This window comes from Rhyacophila brunnea, unplaced genomic scaffold (assembly GCF_057557595.1).
Source record: "Rhyacophila brunnea isolate RB1 unplaced genomic scaffold, BYU_Rbru_1.0 scaffold_23, whole genome shotgun sequence".
Taxonomy (NCBI): domain Eukaryota; kingdom Metazoa; phylum Arthropoda; class Insecta; order Trichoptera; family Rhyacophilidae; genus Rhyacophila; species Rhyacophila brunnea.
In genome coordinates this window covers 12,521,625-12,543,047 of record NW_028232893.1, presented here as the reverse complement: position 1 = coordinate 12,543,047, position 21,423 = coordinate 12,521,625, and the positions used below count along the sequence as shown (strand labels likewise).

Genomic DNA, 21,423 nt, shown 5'->3' with positions numbered 1-21,423 from the left:
TGGGGCCCTTTTCAGAACCCCAGTGGTACGGTTCCTGCACCAGCGCCAGCGACATGCCGGTGGCCTGCATAGCCTCAATCAACTCCGCAGAGCCGGCGTTGCTCAAGTTCACGTTCAACTGGGCGAAGGTGATAATCGCGCGGCAGTGTATTCCACCATAGCCCTTTCGCGCAGCTCGGCGTGGAGTCTTGCAGGGCACTCGAGGCTATTGGTGGGATGGTCGGCAAAAGGGCAGACCAAATTGCACCAGGGACGAAAGCCACGAAGTGACATCTGCCGGTCTTCGTGCCAGCTTTGTGGCTGATTCGAATATCCCTGTACGCCGATTCCGGCAGACCAGTCTGCTCCTTGGTGGAGGTGTAGATGGCTTCCCGGAGCTGGGGTTCTGTAAGGGTTGAAGGGAGATTAAAAATAATAACCCGAGGCTGCTTTTTCCTGGCGAGCTCAGCTCTTAGGGCAGCCTCCGAGGTCTCCATGGCCTTAACGAGGGCCGTGGCCTCGATTTCGGAGCGGCGGTGAACAATAATTCCTCCGTTTCTCACGTTTCGGATCCCTGTAATTTGGACCCCGATTGATCTGGGATTAAATGCTTTCTTCAGGAGGTCCTTTGTGGCTTCCGATATTTTTTTCCCCAGAGCCGGTCGGGAAAAATAGAACGCCCGGTCTGGGGGCTAAAGGCAGGGACGGGAAATGGCTGTTGACGGTGGCCGGAGGTGGAGCGAGTATTGTGGAGGCTACAGTGGGAGGGCGGCTTCTTCTGCCGAGGGCTGTGGCCCACGATGTGGGCGCTGGCATCGTTGCGGCGATGGTGGTGTGGAAGTTTGCTGGTGCTGCCGGTTTTTGTGAATGAAGCGTCTTAAGGGTTTTAGTTTGCGTGTGCAGGTCTTTGATAGCCTTCTTTTGCATATTGAGGCCAATTGTCCTGTCCTTTAGTAGCCCCTCTAGGTGTTTAATATTGGCTTCTTGGGCGATGGTCTTTTTTTCAAGTTTCGCCATGGTCATGTTCTGCCTGCCTTGTGCTTCTGAGAGGCTCAATAGGGTGTTATTGATGCGTTCCTTGGCTCCTGCTTGCTTGCCGCGGAAGGCCGCAATTACTTCGTTCATATAGGTGGACACGTCTTGATAGACGGATTCATATAAGTCCGTGTCGACGGCAGTGTATTCCCTAGTTTCCTCATATTCGCTGCCGGAGGACGATGAAGAAGCGTCGTTGTCAGCATGCCGAGGGGTTGGTTGGTGGTTCTTGGATTTTGGTTTTTTGGCTTCGGGTTCCGTGATAGTGTCCGGAGATGTGGCCTTTGATGATGATTTCTTCCCAGGTGACTTAGGCGAGCGCGTCTTATTTTTTGACGATCGTATAGTCGTTAATGGGGCGTGGCCAGATGTGGATGCCGCAAGAGATGGTGTGTTGTGAGGATCAGGACCTTCCCGAGGCGGTGGAGTACGCTCCATGTTAGGCATTTGGGTTAGATAGCAGAATCAATAGTAATCAGTAATCATTTATAAGTTGGGGGTCTTAATACACTAACATATAGTCTACAATCTACAGAGTGTATACGGAGGAGCTACGGGATGCTGGTTTGACCTGGAACGAAGCAAGAAGACTGGCGAGCGACAGGGATTCTTGGAGGCGCCGCGTGGAGTCCATATGCTCCAGCTAAGGGGCGGATATGGCCAAAGAAGAAAGAAGAAGAAGAAACATTATTGTTATTAATCGATTTGTGTTTATTTTTTCAAAATATTATGTGTTTTTTGTATTGCTATTAAAAATAAAATACTTCCATTTTGCATTATTCTTTCTTACCCTCAATCCTTATAAAGTTTTTATTGCGGGAACTTTTCATAATGAAAATACGCTTATCATAAATTGTTTGCAAGCTGAAGTATTGATAAAAAATCCACAATGGGGCGTTTTTATGTCCGATTCCGGCCCATTTCATCTGTCGGCACTTGCCTACAAAACGAGCTTCAGTCTATGATTAAATTTACGTGCCCGTTTGTAGGCACCGTGGAAAGTCTTTGGTGCAAAGAGTTCTAAATAAATTTCAAGTATGTAGAATACGAATGAGTATTACCATTGCCGATGCCGAAAGATGGCGCTGGTTTTACTAGTTATTTTATTTAACATAATGGTAACATTGATGTGGCGTTCAAACTTCAAACTTCAAAACTCAACGATTTGAATTAAGTTGGAGACCGTTTGACGTTTTAATTGTAGTAAATTTTGTTTTAAAACAGATATAAACCCATTAAAAACACCGAATCTTATATAAAACACATTTAAAATGTCTATAGTAGACAGTAGTTCTACCAGCCAATACCCAGAACCGGTTGCCGTGTCAAGAAACATTCCCGAAATCTTCCAAATATTTCACAATGTACAGTTCAATACTATTCAACACAAAAAGTACGTCAAAGAAATGAAGAAGATTTTTCACAAGGTATTAAAAGTATAATAATGATATATTCGATTACAATTATTGTGTATAATATAATTTTATATTGGTTAATATTATAGTAAGTACCTATATTCCATATCGTCATTTTGGTTAAGGTGTTTTTAGATCGAAAATCAGACCACAACCTACTGAAAAACAACCAAAAACCTAACACAACCTCTTATTTTTGGGTTACAGTGGGTTGTCTTAGGTTTTGGTTTGTTTTTTGTACTCAAAAGACCTCGATCACAAGAATAATATGGAGTACCTACAATAAAATTACCTTTATTGTTTGAATGCTGTAATTCCATAAACAATATTATTTATTGCAGATAGACGAAAATGCATTTATGGATAGTTTTACGAATGCTCTGCATTATCTGTTCTTGTTTGGTGATGCAAATGGTAACGTAGACAGGGTTCTTCAGTTCGTTGCCAACTTTTGTGCCGCTCTAAATGATGGAGAGGAATTTCTACACTATATTTTTAATGTGATATTCGATGTAAGTTTCATAGTGGAAAATTTGTTTATTATTGCATTGTTATTATTTGTGCATGTCTCTCAACCTCTTGTTGTTGCTATGTATGTCGCTTCCATTCCCACTTTACTTTAGCCTTAAGGGGCCCGTAAACTTTCTTTTTTTTTTCTTTCGACCATGTCCGATCTTAATAGGATCATATGGGCCTCCACAGAATGGAGGTTTGTATTAACAGATTTTGTTTTTACGAGAAATGGATATCAGCCACTTGCTCAACCTATTAGGTCCGTCCGTGACTCATACACAAATTGAAAAAACATTATGTGTACTTACTAGCCAGACCCATTATTCGAACCTGGGACCCACGCCGATACAGCGCAGACCGACATTTAAGCCGCGCGGCCATCGTGAAAATTATTTAATTGTCCCCAATTCGACTAGCACAATTTTCCATTATTTTAAATAATAATTTATAGCCTAGATTTATGTTCATCAAGTATAGTTTAAATTTCATTTTCCCAACAATGACGAAATCATAGTTTTCTAGTTGTAGTATTGAGGTGACGATATACTAATGGTTTCAGAAAAAATACTCAATAAACAAACAACATTACTAAATGAAACAAAATACAGAATTTGATACTAGATCAAAGAAGCTTAAAGTTTCGTAAACTGGGACCCACGACATAAGCCGATGTGTAAGCTGCTTGGCCATTGCGGCCGTTGAAAAAAAAATTTTTTTTTACAGTGGGTCAAAAACAGTTTTTTGAATAACTCAAAAAAATTGATTCTGAGACAAAAACAGAAACAAAAACAAACTCTACGACTTTCCTAGAAGTTTTCGTTATGTACAATGGTGTACAAAACTTCCATTCTTCTCAGAACAAATCCACACTATTTGGGATGTAGAGTGTCAAACATATTTTTTTAACGTGGTGTCCCCAGTTGTAGACTTAATTCTACAATTCTACCATTCTTCTTATTCGTCAATCTCTTCAAAATCCATGATTTCTGTGTCATTCTATTCAATTACCATAGCTTCCGCTAAGAAATATGCCCAATCTATAATACCTTCCTAGATGTCGCCATTGCTTTATTTTGTTTTAGCAAATGTTCTATTGTTGAAGATTGGCCATGACAATTATCACAAAGTCATGAATGATTGAAACCAATTTTCCTGCAGCCACAGTTTAATCTGCAGTCTTTGGAGCAATTGTATAAAATCGTGTCCAACAGAGTATCTGGAGCAGGTGGTAACAGAGTTTGAACTCAATTGTCTCAACCTCACCCCCAATTTTTGTTGGCTAGCCTTTTTTTTCATTGGTTAATGCACCATAGATATTTGATAGATAGATGACGCATTGATTTAGCAAAAATAAAATTATTGATTTATCTCATTCTGTACAGCCCCATTCATACATCATGAATAGGGATTCCAATCCCGAGCCATTTTCGATACCTATGAATCCCGGGATTGATAAACATAATCCCGAAACTTTCAGGATTGATTTTTTTTATCAATTTTTATGGAAAATAAAATAAAAACGAAAATATAACAGAAAAAATACTTTTAATAACAAATAACTACATTAGAAATAAACTGAGTTTGAATGAAGTTTGATTTATACCCATGTGTAAGTTGCCGATTTATTTTATTTTTTCACATAAATTAATAAATATGAGAAAGATTGGAAAAAAACAATGCTTCGCACTATTAACAAAGTAATTCTACCATGATCTCATACGTTTTACGGCAGTTTCATATTTGGCTGACTAATTAGATTTATGAAGTGGAAAGCCCATAAGTACACCATGATTTGCTTTACTATTTTAAATCTTCCTAACCCATTCATTAAGTCTTTACTATCAGAAACAGCAATCTCATATTAAATTCACATTATTATTTATATTAAAATATTATTTACTCCATTAAACTTGTGTATTTCCAAGATTGAACGTATACAATATTAACAATAAATGTCTTAAATAGTGTAAATTATACTAGATTTATTTTTGACCGATTTTATCAATGTTATTTGTAAATATAAAAATTTTATATAAACAATGGAGAAAATGCCAATCCTGGGATTGTCAAATTGTAATCCCGAAATTCCGGGATCAGAATTTTGGCTCGGGATTGGATTCCCTAATCATGAATCGAAAGAATGTTTCACATACTTACCTACGAACATAAAGGTACACATTGGATTCAACAATTATCATATAATAAATAGTTTACATTGCAATAAGTGATGATTTATTTTATAAAATTATGAGGAGTGCAGTGCGCATGAATGTTATTAGAGCAACCACCACTGCTCCCATCTATTATAGTAGTCCAATCTCTTGAGCAATGATTGTATTATAAATTATTTTTCTTCCACCTGCAGTGTGTCGCAGTCTCAGGCCACGGAGTGAGACAACGCTCCTGCCAGTTGCTCGGTTTGATATTAGGTGCACTCGGAGAGGAAGCCTCACTCGACGATGACCTCTGCGATAAGATACTCGCTTCACAGCTGGAGAGACTTCAAGTGAATATACTCAATCATAATATTATTAAAATCTCCTGATTCTTTGCCCGGTGGTGTAGTAGAACCGGAGTGTGCCAGGTCAGCGCTCTGGAACTTCTTCAAACAAATATTCCTTGTCGATATTATGTAACACAATATATTTTTAATTTTAATATGAGAAACGATTAGTCAGTCTAATTAAGAACTTTTAAAATGTTTGACAGAATATGTCAAGGAAACATAAAGAAAAATAACTCTTTGGTATTACATTTACACTGACGTTGTGTAATACCCGGGAGTTTTTTTTTATAAAGACTAAAGTTTTTCACTATGAGTGCAGATCCTAAAGACTTTACCTATAACACATAAAACGTAAATATAATATAATGTCAATTATTTTCTACAATTATCATCGATCTACAATCTATAAATGAAACAATTGGTTTAGGATCATATGGAAAAAACATTCTTGATCAAATATTTTGCGAATATTGCGTCAGTGTTTGTTACGGATCTCAAGGTTGATTTTCTTGGATCATAATTGATGCATAGGTAAACAATCACAGCGAACACGCAACAATGTATCGGAAAAATGATGTATCTACTAGTGGGGTGCTAAATTCATTTGTCTCACTTTTTTTTTTACAGTAGTCCGGAGGTTACGCTCAGCCACAAGTACTAATGTTTATGCTAGGCATTTATAGTGGGCGGCGAGCTGTAAACCTTATGCGCTAAACGAGGGTGAAATGTATTGCGCTCTTTTTCTGGAAAAGATTGACGACCTCTGCATTCTACAGTATTCTAGCATGATTCTAGCCTAGTCTAGCTGTGAAGACTTTTATTTAGATTGGTATTGCCCTAAGTCGTCTAATTCGCATAGCAATAGAGTGCCTGCATTAGATTCAGCAATGAGACTAGGTAGCCCCAGATCGACGGAGGTACATATTGCATATTATTTACATGGCTGTATTTTTTTTTAACCCAGGATGTGCGAAAGACTGTCAGATGCCGAGCCGTGCTCGCCCTGCAGCGATTGCAGAATCCCATGGACGACGACGACCCCGTCACCCGATCTTACACCTTCCACATGAGATCTGATCCTAGTGCGGCTGTCAGACGGTTAAACATGATATATTGTATTTGAGTTAATAATAAACTTAAAATTAAGGTATTTCAAAAGTAAAATCGTCTGGGAAAAGAACATGGCCAATCCGGGACAACATATCAGGGAAGACTGAAGAGCTCGGTAAAATAGTAGAGGCGATATGACAGCGGGTCATAGCCAATGCCTCGGTAAAGTTATAAAAAAGAAGTAGTTACCTACATCAGTTATTCACTATCTATTCTGGCTGTAATTTCCAGCAACAATATAAGGCCAACAAAAAAAATCACCGTATTAGAACTGTGTCGCTGAGTTTCAAAACCCGCTATAACACTTTTTCATTATGTTGAGAAAATCAATAAAAACTTTTTGAACTAAAAAGGTTTTTGATTGTTTCAGTAGTGTTATAGCGGGTATTGATAGACGCATTGATTTTGTTTCATAAATGACAGTTATCGTAGCAGATAAAATTTTCATGTAGAGATTTTAATGACGAATCCATCGATATTATTTCAAAAATGTGTTATAGCGGGTTTTGAAACTCAGCGACACAACTGTAGTAAGATGGCAACACAATATGACACGTCTGTTTTTTTGGCAAATTGAGTTATGTATACCTTCAGACTCGTCTCAGTGAGATCTACAAGATATCGAAATATGGTATGTATGGCTAGGTCTTATAGGTTGGGAGAAATAAACTTTCATTGTTTGAATATATTTTGAAGTTTAAAATTGTTCTCCTGAACAATTTAGAAAAACGGACATATTATCGTGGTTTGCCACCTTATTACAGAGATATACATCCAGGTGTGTTCAATATAAATGCTATATTCTTAAATATGTAGATATGTATAAAAGCCAATATCAATTTCTTTTAGGGCTGTAATTTTGGCGATCGCAAAAAACTCACGAAATCTGCTATACGTATTTGAGCGTCTGTGTGATGTTGACGAATCAGTTCGCAAAGCCGCGTTTCTGTACGTCTCCTCTATCAATGTGACGCAGCTCAAAGTGCGACAGAGAGTGCATATTTTGAAGGTCAGTAAATATTTTCCACCCTATTTTTTCATTCACTACTGCGGCCGGACAAGATATAAGATGGGAATTGGTGACGCACACTTTGGGTACTGTCAAATGGGGTTATTCCGCCTACCAAGTATAATTCCGCGTAATAAAAAATATTTTGTTTGTATGGTCTCTACTTATTTTTACACTCGGGTAGACAAAATATTTCTTTATAACCTTATTCTCAATAAATTGTCAGTTAGTCACATTGTTCCTTTTAAAGATCTATAACTTGACATTAGTTAATATAAAACTTGACTTTTGTAAATGGTGTGTGCATATGCAGTATACATATACCTATACCAGAAATACAGAAGGTACGATATTGATATTTTTACTCTACATTCCATAATATGTTATCAATTAGAATGCATAGCTATATTTAAATAATGAATTTTAAAGACTTCAAATACGCCAGACGGACTGGTACCGAAGAGCGACATGAAGTTTTGGGGTTATTCCACCTAGGTTATGGTTTTCAAAACACTTTTTAATAGTATTATTTTTTTGATATCAATAAATTGTCTATTATTTATTAGTGGAACGCCAAAACAGGTATAACAAAAGGATTATTATTATTTGTTTGTTAATAAACTAATTTGATAGAAGCATGATGAAATTGATCTTGGCGTCTTATAAAATTGTGTAAAAAGTAATATAATATAAAAATACACGTAAGGATAATAATTGTGTTGGTATCTACTTTGTCATTCGATGTAAGAGGCTTCATTAAATCAGTTTTTGTATTCAGTTACAAAGATACTTATTGTTATATTTTTTTCAAAATAACAAAAAATTAAGCATAAAAAACAATAATTTCATACATTATATTCCTACCTAATTAATATGCACATTAATTTATTAGAACATATCATAATTATGAACATAGTTTATGTACAAAAAATAATTAATTATAGTTTTTCCACATCCCTAAGTTCAATCTTCAAAATGTATGCACGTGTCAGTGAAACAGGGGTAATACCGCCTAGAAAATTTTGACGTTGCAAAAACACACAAAAAAGATGAATGTAGATGGGTTATGGTATTTAACATGTTTGCAGCATGTGTTATGAGCATTATTCTACTACATTGCTGTGACCTCGTAACAGTGATAATGACTTAGACAGATTTTTTTAAAAGTAGGCGGAATAACCCCTACATGTTTGTATCAGTAAAATCAATATATTAGAATTTAGATAAATAATATTAACTATTTTTAATAATTGCACTATATATAACCATAAAAACCACATAACAATGGATACATAGTATAAAAAAAATCAAAAAATACAAATTAACGACACCGTAGAAAAACCAGGCGGAATAACCCCATTTGATGGTACCACTAGCCAAAGCCGCAATATGACGAGAAGACAGGCTAGACCATGGCCTGAACAAAAACGAACCATAAGTGCGAGTGAGTAAACATTCGGCACGCTTATATCTCCGCACTATGCGTTAGAGTAAGATGGAATTTCTACGACTGAATTAAATAATTTATGTGAATGTCGCCGGTAAATATGGATTTGACTGTTTACATTCATTTAAAAACTGCAAGCATGTGTTGCTGAAACTTATTGTTTTTGTGTTAAATATAAAGTTAGTGGTAATTATCTTTAGTTATTTTAGTAGAACATAATATGGTTAATTGTGTTGTGTTTAATTTGGTAGCTGTACTGAGAAGCAACACGATGGTATAACGTTTCATAGTTAAGTTGATAATAATAAAATTGATGTTTTACTGTGCGTTATACGCAAGAAACACGGCTTCATTTTACCGAAAAATAGGTGCTCTCTATATATCATTACGCTGAGGCCTAGACAGATAATTATTATTGTGTAACAGTATTTCTGTTCCTTTTTTCTTTGACAAATTGCTGCCATGTATATTATAATATTATATACTCATATATATATATATATACATAATTTGATAAAAACATCGCTTAATTTTTAAATGTCTTAAAACGTCATATCAATATCCATGCATAGTTATGGGGTACTGCTGTTGTTACAGGTAGGGTTAATTGAGCGGAGTCCTCGGGTGAGGCGTGTGGTGGAAACTGCGCTTCTCCCCGCTTGGTTGGGAGCTTACCAAGGGAGTGTTCTGGAACTTCTCGCAGCAGTCAGATTGGATAACATACAAGGTGCCAAAGACTCCGCTATCGTCGCCGGGAATCTGCTGCAGTCTTTGTTTAAGTGAGTGATGTTGAATTGATGGCACAAATCTCGAAGCAAAGACATTGAAGAGAGATTCTAAATATATGAAAATTAAACTGAAAAATACTAAGGCTATACTGTTGGGTTACATGTAAATTGAACGTAGTTATGCAGAATGTAGCCAGTCCACAATAATATCGAGCTGAGATAATGGCACTTTAGTAACAACATGATTATTAAAAATGTATGTAAATATGTCAAATTGTAAATAGTATTTTATTTCAAGAATACATTTTTTGCGGCTTGGTTATTTTCAGCAGAATGTAGAGAAAACCTTCTCGCATCTGATCTATATCAAATCTCATTTTTTTATTTTTTGTGGACTGGCTAATTTCTGCATAACTATGTCCAATTGTACGTATTACGTTTCACCGTAGCACAGTTCGCCGTGAGCTTTCTTATCAGAAAGAAATGACCGTATACTATACGGTTATCTCTATTTTCATAGTCGATTTTGGCAAAATTCATGAATTCAAGAATGAAAACCTAACCTATCCTAACAAATAATCCAGTATATCGGCTATTTTGAAAATTTGTTTGCCGCTGGCTTCCTGTAAACCGACAAGAAAATTGTTTTATTTAGACATGCATTTTATCTCTGTACTATACGACCCAAAGAGCTTGGACGGTCTTTAATATATGACCATATATTTCCGATACAATACGATCACGGTGAAGTGTGATACGGTGAACTGCAGACGTACAAATTTCCGGACACGATACTATTGTACTTGATCCGATTTAGGATGACATTCAGCTGGAATAAAGATGCTGTCCTGCTTTGCCATTTTGCTCAAGCAATGGCCAAGAATTTAGTACAGTAACACGTGGTATCTAATATCAACATTGGTCAGTATGATGTAACATTTCACAAATGTGGTTTTTTTTTAATTCAAACAGCTTTTATTTTGCATTTGTAGCATTCTTATGGTTGTGTTCTGATAGCGTCATCAATTAACAAGTTATTAAAGGACAGTATCGTGAATTCGTAGTTAAACTACGTGATTGACTAATTTATGATAACATGATATCTAAGATATGTCGATACAATTTTACATACGTCAAAAGACTGAAACTGTAGCTAACTGATTTCTTACAGTGGATATACTATCGCGATTAAATTAGCAGCAAGTCATTTTCCATTGCAGATTCATTTGTAGCAAATTTTACACTTACAGCCGGCATGTTTCATAAACCGCAAGCATTTCAACACAATTGTAGATTCATTCAAAGACACAATTCCATAGATTAGTCAAAATTGAGATAATGGTGACATTTTTTTCTACCGGCAGCGCTCCACAATAATAAAATGTTGATCAGTTCTTAACGGCGATAAATTCATGTGAAAAGAGAGTTTCAAAATCACGATGAATTCCTATCGGCGATAAGTCCACGGTGCGGTTTGTTCCAAAAGCTGATAAGTCCATGCGACCTTGTAGACAGCCAATCGAGCATTTGCAAAAATCAACATGGCTGTTGTAGCAGTTCGCGTTATCAAAAGTGGCTCAAGTTTTTTTAGTAGAAATACAACGAAATAATGTCTGATCTTACCCAGAATGTTGCTAAAGTGGAAGGAAATACATCAAGGAAACGAGCCATCAATTAAGAATTATAGAAAAAGAATGTGGATCATCGGGAAAGGTATTTAAAATACGACTATTTTGCATTAAATGTTGGCAAATACTGGGTGATTGAGAATTTCTCTCGAATTAAACAATTGTTTTTATTTTAGTTATTTCCGTACTTTTTTGTAATTGTTCTACCTGAACAAAATAAAATCTGTGTGATTGTAAACTTCCCTCGTTTTAAATAATAGTTTTTTAATAAGATTTTTTTATAATTTTTTTTTCTGTTAAAAATTACTCTAACTACGTTTATTTAATAAAAAATATTGTGATTGATCGTAAATAAATGTCATTATTATACATAATAGGTACATTTGTGTAAAAGTGCATGTTGTTTTTTCAATGTATGCTTGATTCAGTGCAAGGTCCCAATGGGTTGGGCGAATGGCTAATAACCATTCCTCGAAAAAAGGGTCTGTTAATATAACCTTCACTCTGTGGAGGTTCATATGCTCTGCTTAGGAGCGAAGACGGTAATTAACTTCTTTTTTACATTTGTGTATCTTTTTCTACTATCACTTACCTAAAAAACCTTTTAAAGTTACCTAACCATGTTAATATTTTTTTGATTTAATTTTAATAATCACTTGTTTATTAGATGAAGAGAAGACAAAACTTATGTTCGATTCGTTCTAATGTATTAGGTTTTATGATTATAAATAAATTTTAAAAAATACGATTTTTATTTTACTGACAATAATTCTCACATCACCAATGATTGAAAGCATTCTGACAAATTATTTTTGTATTCATTGAAATAATAATTGTTTTTTATTTACCCTATACTTGTCAACCACTTATCGCTAGTGTTGAGAAACAAAGACCGATAAGTCACACTTACTGGGTTCCTAAATATGATAAATTTGACAGTTAGTTTCAAATGCCGATAAGTCCATCACTTTTTTGTCAATTTTTCCTTTACTGCTACGAAAATGATTAATTTTATTGTGAATATTTGTATAAAAACAACAAACCATCATAAAATAAATTCAATCATTGGTTTTCATAAGAAGAAGTAGTATTAAATGAAAATATTTAGTTTGCCAACATTTTATCAAAGTGGACTTATCGTATATAGGAACTATACGACTCATTTAATGTGCAGATTTCTCAAAATAAGCCCTACAACTCAATGTGTATACATGGCATTGTTTTATTATGTAATTTGAAACATTGTTGACTTGTACCGAAACCAAAACATTCACATGATAATACAAGTTTTGAATATGTCAAAACGACTTTACCTTTTCCTAAAAGGAAACTTCAGTGAAACACAAAAAAATCACAGAATTCGACAACAAACATTTTATGATTAAAACAAATTTTACTTTTCAAGTGTTTATAATCTACAGGGGATGAAAAACATATGCATTTACACTGACAAATAAGTGTGGATATGTTTAGGCAATTTTTTATTGTTTACTCTGAGGATTTTTAAAATCTAATACCAACATTAAATTCCAGATTTCTTATTAAATTTATTTTCTGGAATACCCAGTCCCTTTTTGGAGAAATTAAGCCACCCGTCGACATCTTTTATTTTTCGTTTTAGTTGATGTAAAACTTATAACATTGGCATGATGAATGTTACGGGTTGTTTGCATATTTAAATTATATCGGCAGACATCAACCAATGGCGGAACTCCTGGAGTGGCTGCCTGTGAACACTGATTTGAAACTGATTCCCGCCGCTCAGCTGACAAAGGAGTCAGCGTGGTACTGGCGACACCTCGTCAAGCACCTCCACTCCATTGAAGACACTGAGCATCTCGATCAGGTGCTGCCTGAGCTTGTGATATTCTCCGATTACGTCAGAACGTAAGGAAAACTTCATTGTCAAATCCATAGAGGTATTAAATAAAAAGAGGGGCAAGTAGTCAGCTTTCTCATACAACTGAATGAAGCAGGCCAACAATAGCCGACAACTTTCGAGAAATAGCGATGCGATAAAAAAAAATTCAGGGCATGACAGAGGATTTAATTTGGTCATTATAATGTACCCATATAATATAATGTTAACGTGGAAATTTTGCCGCAACTTGATTACTAGCCCGCCTCACCATACTTTTTCACCATACCTGCCTGCTTCACCATACTTTCATATAACCTGCCGCCCTAGGTCAAATCTTTAACATTGTAAGTTCAAAAAATCCTACGAGTCTAAGGCTTTGTGTCAGTTACATTTAATTTCTCGTTCCAATTAACCAAGTCATTCGAATTACAAAGAACAAAATTTCTTCTCGAAATATGTTCACAAAGAAGTCTCCGTCTTGTCATTGACTGGATGGAAACGTAACTTGTTAGCCATGACATGATGAATCCATTAGTCATATGCCATATGACTAATGGAGTATTACTTACGGATGGCCCCGACTCATGTTTTTCAAGTCAGTCGTACATGAACGACGCATGTTGACTATGAGTGTCACCCATCTTCCGATATGAGCTTGTACATTTCTAACTTTTAAAATTTCCATGTTTCCGCTGCAATGGTTGTATGTATATTTCTGTTTCATAAAGTCTCTTAGAATCTCCGTGTCCTGACGCCTTAGAGAAACCGGTGGAATACAGCCGGAGGCAGTACGTTCTTCAAGAGCTGATAAGCATTTTCCCTGTTTATGACATGGCCGACGAAGTGGGACGTGCCAGTCTTCAGACTTTGATTTATGAGACACTTAAAGGTAATCTATATTTAAAAAACAATAATCTATATTTTTTTTCTATAAAACCGTATCTTTAATTCGAATTTCGTCCTGGCATATAAATATATTCAATAAATCCAATGCCAATCAATTGTGTTGATAAATTGGAAAATTTTTTTTTTTATATTTTTTTATAATTCTAGCTCAACAAACACATGGTAGTAAATACCTACCTACATTACGTGGTAACCTCATTTAATAGATTAAGAACGCATGGTATTTGCACAGATTTTAATTTGAAAGAATTGTATCGGAAGTTTGGAAGGCACATCTATGATCGTAAACAAAATTAATGAAAATAAAAAAATTCAAAATTTTTGTATTTTGTATTTCGTCATTCGAATTTTTTTTCGATTTTCGGTGCCGTGGGATTCATATTACTGTAATATTAATATTTTTCAAATAGCAGCAAATAGATATCTCAAAACTATACTTTTGGAGTATGTCTCTCAATTTTTAAATAATTTTCCTTGGTTTTCTATCGTAGCTAAAAACGGTCATCTGGAGCCAGAAGTGGTTCATGCCATAGCGAGGACCATTGACCTAGTAATCCAGGATCCAAAGAAAAGGATTGAATTTGTTGCCGGGATCATTTCAGATATTCACGAACCTGCAGAAGTCGATTTGACCACCCCAGCCACTCCACTCGAGTCCACTGAGACAAAAATCTTGGTATATATAATATTTTTTTATGACAAATAAATTTTGTCCTTTCTTGGCTGGGTATGATAATAATAATGATATTAGTACTTATGAATAGGTCCTTACTCATGTCAACGTAGGTCGTAGACTAATATTGTAGAATTAAGAAAATTGATGGTGTTTTAAAATTTAATTAAACTGTCAAATTAATAAAATTTCAATTTTATGTATTTTTAAAGATATAATTTTTTTTGAAATGATCTAATTTTTGATTATTTGTTTGAAGTCTTTTAATGAAAAGCCTTCAACTTTAGTGCAATCTGCCGATTTGTAGACTTTGGCTTACCGTGTTTGTTTTTTGTTGTACAATTTTATTGATTTGTACTATCACAGTTTTTCATTAAAAATTAACCGGATTCAGTCTACTGCCAAATTACTGTTGGGAATACTTAATAAAGGTTGGGAATCACTGATTTTACACGCGCGTTAACATCATTTTACTCCCTACTTCAATTATAGTTTGTCAATTTATGGCTACGGCCGTATGTTGTAGCTTAAACACTGGGGAATGCCAAAAGAAATGGCGTATTTCAAAAAAACACTACCTTATTCTTAGGTCAATAATTATTATAAAGCAATCATTATTCGTAGGATGTTTATCACACTTAAATGGTCAAAGACATAGCTTATAATAATTAGTATCTTTAAAATTATCTTCAAATGTGTGAACCTTGCCCATTTTTTGAATAATAAAATGCCTAATTCTTGTCAAATTTGGAATCACAGAGATTATCAATATAATTTTTTATCGTAAATATTTCACTATAATAATGTCGATATAAATTATACTGATGGTTTTATAAATGCGTTTAAAAATTAATAAATGTAAAAAATCTTAATACCACTGCACACTTATGTACTGAAATATGACTATATTCTAAAACATTAGAGCAAGATTTTTAAAATAATACTATTTTATGTAATAAAAATACTTCATGCAGTCATCAAGTATTTAAAATAAATATAACGGATAATAAGGCTTCAAAATTATATAATTATCTACAATGTTTAAGGTATGTTCAGGATCATGCTTTGAAAATAGAAAAAACCTCCATTTTGACCCACGCTGAGCACGTCCGCCCTTAAATAGAACTACAAAGTGTGAAACATTTTTTTATTTATAATTTATTTATCAAATTCTCTAGTGAAATCTATTCTTACTTACTAACAGAAAAAAATAAACATCGTATAGTGTCAAGGTATTCAAGAATTATTCAATTCACGAAATTGCACGAGAATTCTACAAAATAATCCGGTACAGTATCGAGGCCTACTGATAAGGGAATGGAGTATAATTTGAAAAAATATGTTTCATAACACTCTACACATAAGTCTATATCAAAATGTAAAATTATATATTTTTCACATACCCAAAAGAACAGTGGACATTCCTTGTTTGTTCTGTCATGTTCATAAAAATCACAATATTCATAATCAGTGGCAGCCAGCCGGTGATTTTTTGGATTGTAATTTTTGAGGGTGCGCTGGAAACTTACCTTATTGAAAAATGAAATCAATTCACCGTTGTGTTTGATTCGACAAAATGACATTTTTTCTTTTTAACCTTTGAATATAATCTATTAATAAAATATATTTTTACAGAAAGCTCACCTCCGAGTGTCCCTGAACGAAGCCCAAGAAGAGCAGTTGGATGCGGTCCGCGAGCAAAACTTTGTGCTGGCAGCCGCCTGCAAGGAGAAGGTGGATTCCATCCAAAAGAAACTCAACGAACTCAACGCTAACATCAATCTGCCCAAGGAGACAATTCCGCCGCCGGAACCAGTGAGTCTAATTCTTTAAGGGATTATAATATTATTTATATTCAGTAAAGTTTAAAAAATTGGCCCATTTTAATTATTAATTATTATTATTTAATTAGGGGCAGGGAAAGATTGAAATATTTTGCATGTTTGTCATTTTTTATTTTATTCCGTATCTGTCATTTTCTCGACATATTGCGTTACCTATGAACATTATAATATTTTTAGGATTAAGAAAAATTTTGATGATAAGCATTCTTCGGCATTTATATATCGTGAGATGTTCATATTAATATTTTAGACATTTACACCATAGTTCAGTTAAATTAGGTATATTATTGCTTAGTAATCAATACCTATTATTCATAAGTAACCATATGCGAACAAGAAGCCGCTTTTGGCCTTATTATCCCAAAATTCCAGCAATATTTTCTATGCAAAGAGTTCACTTTAATATCATTATATGTACCTATATATATTATCATGTCAGATCAACAATTTATTTTCATTTTATTTATATTTTGTAACGGAGATTCTAAACTACAAACTGTGTTAAATCAACCCGGAATGATCAGGTTTTATATTATCTAACTAATTTTAAGTACTACCTATCGATTTTATCAATTTATGTTCGATTGTCGTCTTCATAATAAGTTGATATTTCAATAAATGTGTTGCTGTTTTAGAGACAAATAAGTTACTGAACTAATTTTAAGTATCGGCAACACTAATTAATTAGTTAATTAGTTGTCGGAAATCGCGTTCACGCAAAAATCTGATGGTGTCTGACGGTTTCGGACCGCCCAGTTTGATTGGTTTGAATCAGTTTGGTTTGTGTTAGCTGGAACATAGCTATTCTCTATGTCTCGATTTAGTACAAAAAGCGCCAAGTCCGTGTTTCATATTATTTAAAGCTTGGTTGATTTCGCGCGTGTTTAAGTCAACCAATAAGGGAACGTTCAATATTGGAAATGGCATCTCCCATGATGTAGCTCATGACAGTGCCACGGAAATAGGTGCCTTACGCGGAATAAATTAAAAAGTGAGGTACAAGTAGCGCTACGTCCAATTTTATTTTGCCTATATTTATTACATTTAAGACTTAAGAGTTTATTGACTGAAACAAATTGCCATTTGGTTCTAATTTCGACATAGAATACAACGAAAAAAATAATCTCACGTTAAAACATATAATTGCTAAATTGTTAAAAGCTTGAAACATAAAAACGTTGTTTCCCGAAAAATTGATTTGTGCACTTGTCGCTTTTTGTAATTAGACGCCTCAAATACAAATAAATTAATAATTAATGTTTTATTATTACTTTTTAGATCAGAGAGAAGAAGAATGATCCCGAGACACTGAATAAATGTCTGCTAATTTTGAATATGGTCCTCGATACGCCAGATATAACTGCATTGACACCCGTGTTAAGATCATTGTATCAAAACTTTGAGGTTAGTTTCAATCGTCTTATTTTTTTCTTCTTCAGACTATATTGTGCCAATACATAAGCGGTTCTTTCTAGTTTGATTCTGTATCCGATTCACTAATTCTACTTCTTCTTTCTTCTTTGGTCATGGCGAATAACCTAGAGCAGAATTGGCGAACCTTTTTCCAGATACCAAAAAATCTTTTTAATAGTTTTATTTTAAAATTTGGATCAGCGTTTTTAGCTTCAGGGAAAGCTTTTGCGAAAGAGACCTAAAAGCTCTCGATTTGATTTGAAATAATAATTTCAGAATCAAAGTAGAGTGTTTTTGATGGTACTATTAGGTGTAACGTATCGTTGATACCCTTTAAAATACTGGGAATTCTTGCAATCACTGTCACACCGCTATACTATCAACATTACTGCCCTTTGTATCATTACCTTATATATATTTGTCTTGAATGAGAGGTAACATATGAAACTATCTAAAAGAGAGCGAGACAGAGAGAAGATGTATTACAGTAGCGAAGGGTGGAAGTAGGCTGTTAAGATCAAATATAAATAGTGCACATTAAACTTTGTTGGTTATACATATTTGTTTTTATTGAACTAAGACTACAATTTACAGATGATGTTGGTTAGTTTTTAAAAATCAATTAAACCCTACCTGAACCAAACCATAATAATTTTGGTATACTTAGGGCGATACGACAAAATTGTACTCATTTTTTCATTCATACTTATTTGTTTTCGTTGGATTAAGAATACATATTATTATTGTTGGTTCACTTTTTTTAAATCAATAACCACTGCCTAAATCAAACTATAACAGATAAAAAATATTATATCTATAAAACATTCAAAGTTATGTATGATTTAATTGCATAATTTTAGAAATTTTATAGATAGACTATTATTTATTATGGCTTGGTTTCGCAGGGTTTAATTGAATTTTAAAAATTAACCAACACCATTTGTGAATTATTGTAATCTTCACTCAATGAAAGTAAATACATATGACTGACAAAGTTTAGTGTACACTATATAATATATAGTATAAGTATAATATATACCTCCACCCTTCGCCACTAAATATACCTACACGTTAATCCAAATTTGAAAAATATAGGAATAAACAAATCATTTATTTTAATCAGGCCGTCAAAGAAAACAAATGATAGATAATAATAATAGAAAACATAATTATAATAGTTTGACAGATGCTTACAATACCTACGGTAATAGCATGTCAATTTTATTATTTATATTGAAAGTACTAAACGACATTACCACTAATTTGTGTCAGATCGATGGAACGATATAAAGAAGTATATGGTATCGGATAGGAAACACGATTTTAAAAATCATATATGTATTTCTAAAAATCTCCACAAAAGTAAACTTGATTCAAAAGTGTTAAAAAAATCAACAAAGTGGCGTTATGATAAGAAATTAGTGTGACAAGTGGCTCTGCCTAGGGATTGCAATACCGAATGAAAATATCAATATGTACCGGTTTTCGGTATTTCTTATTGAATACCGGTATTAATACCGGTATTCGTTAAAACATAAGTACCTACTTATCAGTAAATATACCTATTACATACAATCTCTTTAAAAAAATATTTTATAGAAAAAACCTACCTACCTACATTTATTATGTTATGTATTAATCACAATATTGTAGAATTGGTGATTTTTACAAATAATTTGAATGATATGTTGATAATTTCAATTAAAGCCCTCAAAAAGGCTAGTTCATTAATTGTAAATTAGCGCGGCTGCGGAAAAAGCTTCTTCAATTCAACACTTCTTGTACAATCATCAATAATGTTATTATCAATGACATTAATATGGACGAAGCATCTGGAAAAAAAATGACACTCACTTTTTTGTCGGGTCTGCCGAATGGCATAATTTGTTCTAACGCCATTACAATAAAGGTGATATTGCTATAAATTCCCGATGCTTTTTGTCAAGTCTGCCGAATGGTTCGGTTTGAACGGGTTCGCTCAAATGAACATTGACACTAGAAACACTGTTCTAACGCCATTACAATAAAGGTGATATTGCTATAAATTCCCGATGCGTGATATCGCATAATAGAAATTGCGTGACGTCTACCTATACATGTGCGAATGTCGCTATGCGCGAATTTACTTGCTAGCTACTGTATTAAGTGCATTAATAATGTCAATGGTTATTATAGAATAATTGAACATTTGTCACGGATGTTATTTATTTCGAAATAATATCAGTATGTTAATTTATCGAGACAATTTAATAAATGGTTATATTTAATGAATTGTATTTTATTGTTATTTCACCTATGTTGGATTCAGTCAATATTTTGCATTTTATCAGCGCATAAGTTATACACTCAATTGAATAGGAAATACAGTACAAACTAATGAAGAAATAACATTAAATTCGTTATCAAAAACGTAAACGAGTACGGTTTCTTAAAATCGTATTTTGGATTTTTAAAACCGGTATTTCGGTATTGATAAATACTGGAATACCGGTTTTTAAATACCGGTATTGCAATCCCTAACTCTGCCATCTGGTAATATTGAATTTGCAAGTTATTGATAAATGTTTTTGATTTAGGTAATGATCTATGAAAACATTGACATCCGAGAGAACGCGCTGCAAACTATAGCGTACTACTCCATGCTGGATGAGGAATTCGCCAAGGAGCACAAAGCCTTTTTCTTCGCACAGGTTTGTAATTATCCAAGACATTGAAAGTGTAGCTTAAAGGAACGTTGGTAAATCCAATCATTAGTCATTTCGCATTGCAGATACATTTATAACATGTTCAAAATTTTTTTTATCCAAAATTATTATAAATATTTGACTGAGGATGCACTGAGGTAAAAAGCATTACTGGTTTTTGAAAACCGTGTTCGCTTCTGTTTAAACATATATTGAAAAACACAATATGCTTTTTTGTTCAGCTGCTGGATCTAACGGCGTTAGAGACAACCACTCTACTAACTACGCCACCGTGGTTACATTACTGTTACACAAGAAAAACATTTTTTTTATAACCATTTAGAATATTTACATAAACAATCACAAAAATTCCAAATAACAGTACAGCATACGTTAGTACAATAACAATACCTTTGTAAACATATTTCAAAGCTACCGAGGCGTGAAATACTGATTTTTTTACTGTTACAAATTCAATCGCACTAAAAAATGTGTGCTTCCAAAACTATTTTTTTTCAATGGGCATTGGATCTAGAGCAGTGGTTCTCATGTGCGGCCACCAGCGCTTTACAAAATAATATTTCATAAATTTATTTATAAAATTATGAAATTGGTTGAATACACATGACTTGTCTTAAATTTCTTTCCACACTAAAATGATCCATAATGTGT

At 34.1% G+C, this 21,423-nt stretch overlaps 1 protein-coding gene across 2 annotated transcripts in view; it reads left to right on the top strand.

Moving 5' to 3' along the window:
- The first annotated feature begins 2,143 nt into the window (after window positions 1-2,143).
- The window catches only part of Cap-G (Chromosome associated protein G), a 36,974-nt gene continuing 17,694 nt past the window's right edge, over window positions 2,144-21,423 (top strand). Inside the window, exons 1-12 of one of the 2 annotated variants that reach the window (XR_015071139.1) lie at window positions 2,144-2,441; window positions 2,771-2,941; window positions 5,308-5,448; window positions 6,413-6,546; window positions 7,408-7,567; window positions 9,612-9,793; window positions 13,063-13,257; window positions 13,960-14,120; window positions 14,629-14,813; window positions 16,446-16,625; window positions 17,933-18,058; window positions 20,644-20,757. Coding sequence is in view for 1 of the 2 variants with exons in the window: in XM_085950151.1 (XP_085806277.1) it covers window positions 2,286-2,441; window positions 2,771-2,941; window positions 5,308-5,448; window positions 6,413-6,546; window positions 7,408-7,567; window positions 9,612-9,793; window positions 13,063-13,257; window positions 13,960-14,120; window positions 14,629-14,813; window positions 16,446-16,625; window positions 17,933-18,058; window positions 20,644-20,757 (1,905 nt within the window). In the remaining variant the exon portion in view is untranslated. The remainder of the gene's footprint in view (window positions 2,442-2,770; window positions 2,942-5,307; window positions 5,449-6,412; window positions 6,547-7,407; window positions 7,568-9,611; window positions 9,794-13,062; window positions 13,258-13,959; window positions 14,121-14,628; window positions 14,814-16,445; window positions 16,626-17,932; window positions 18,059-20,643; window positions 20,758-21,423) is intronic. The other variant, XM_085950151.1, reaches the window with a different exon arrangement.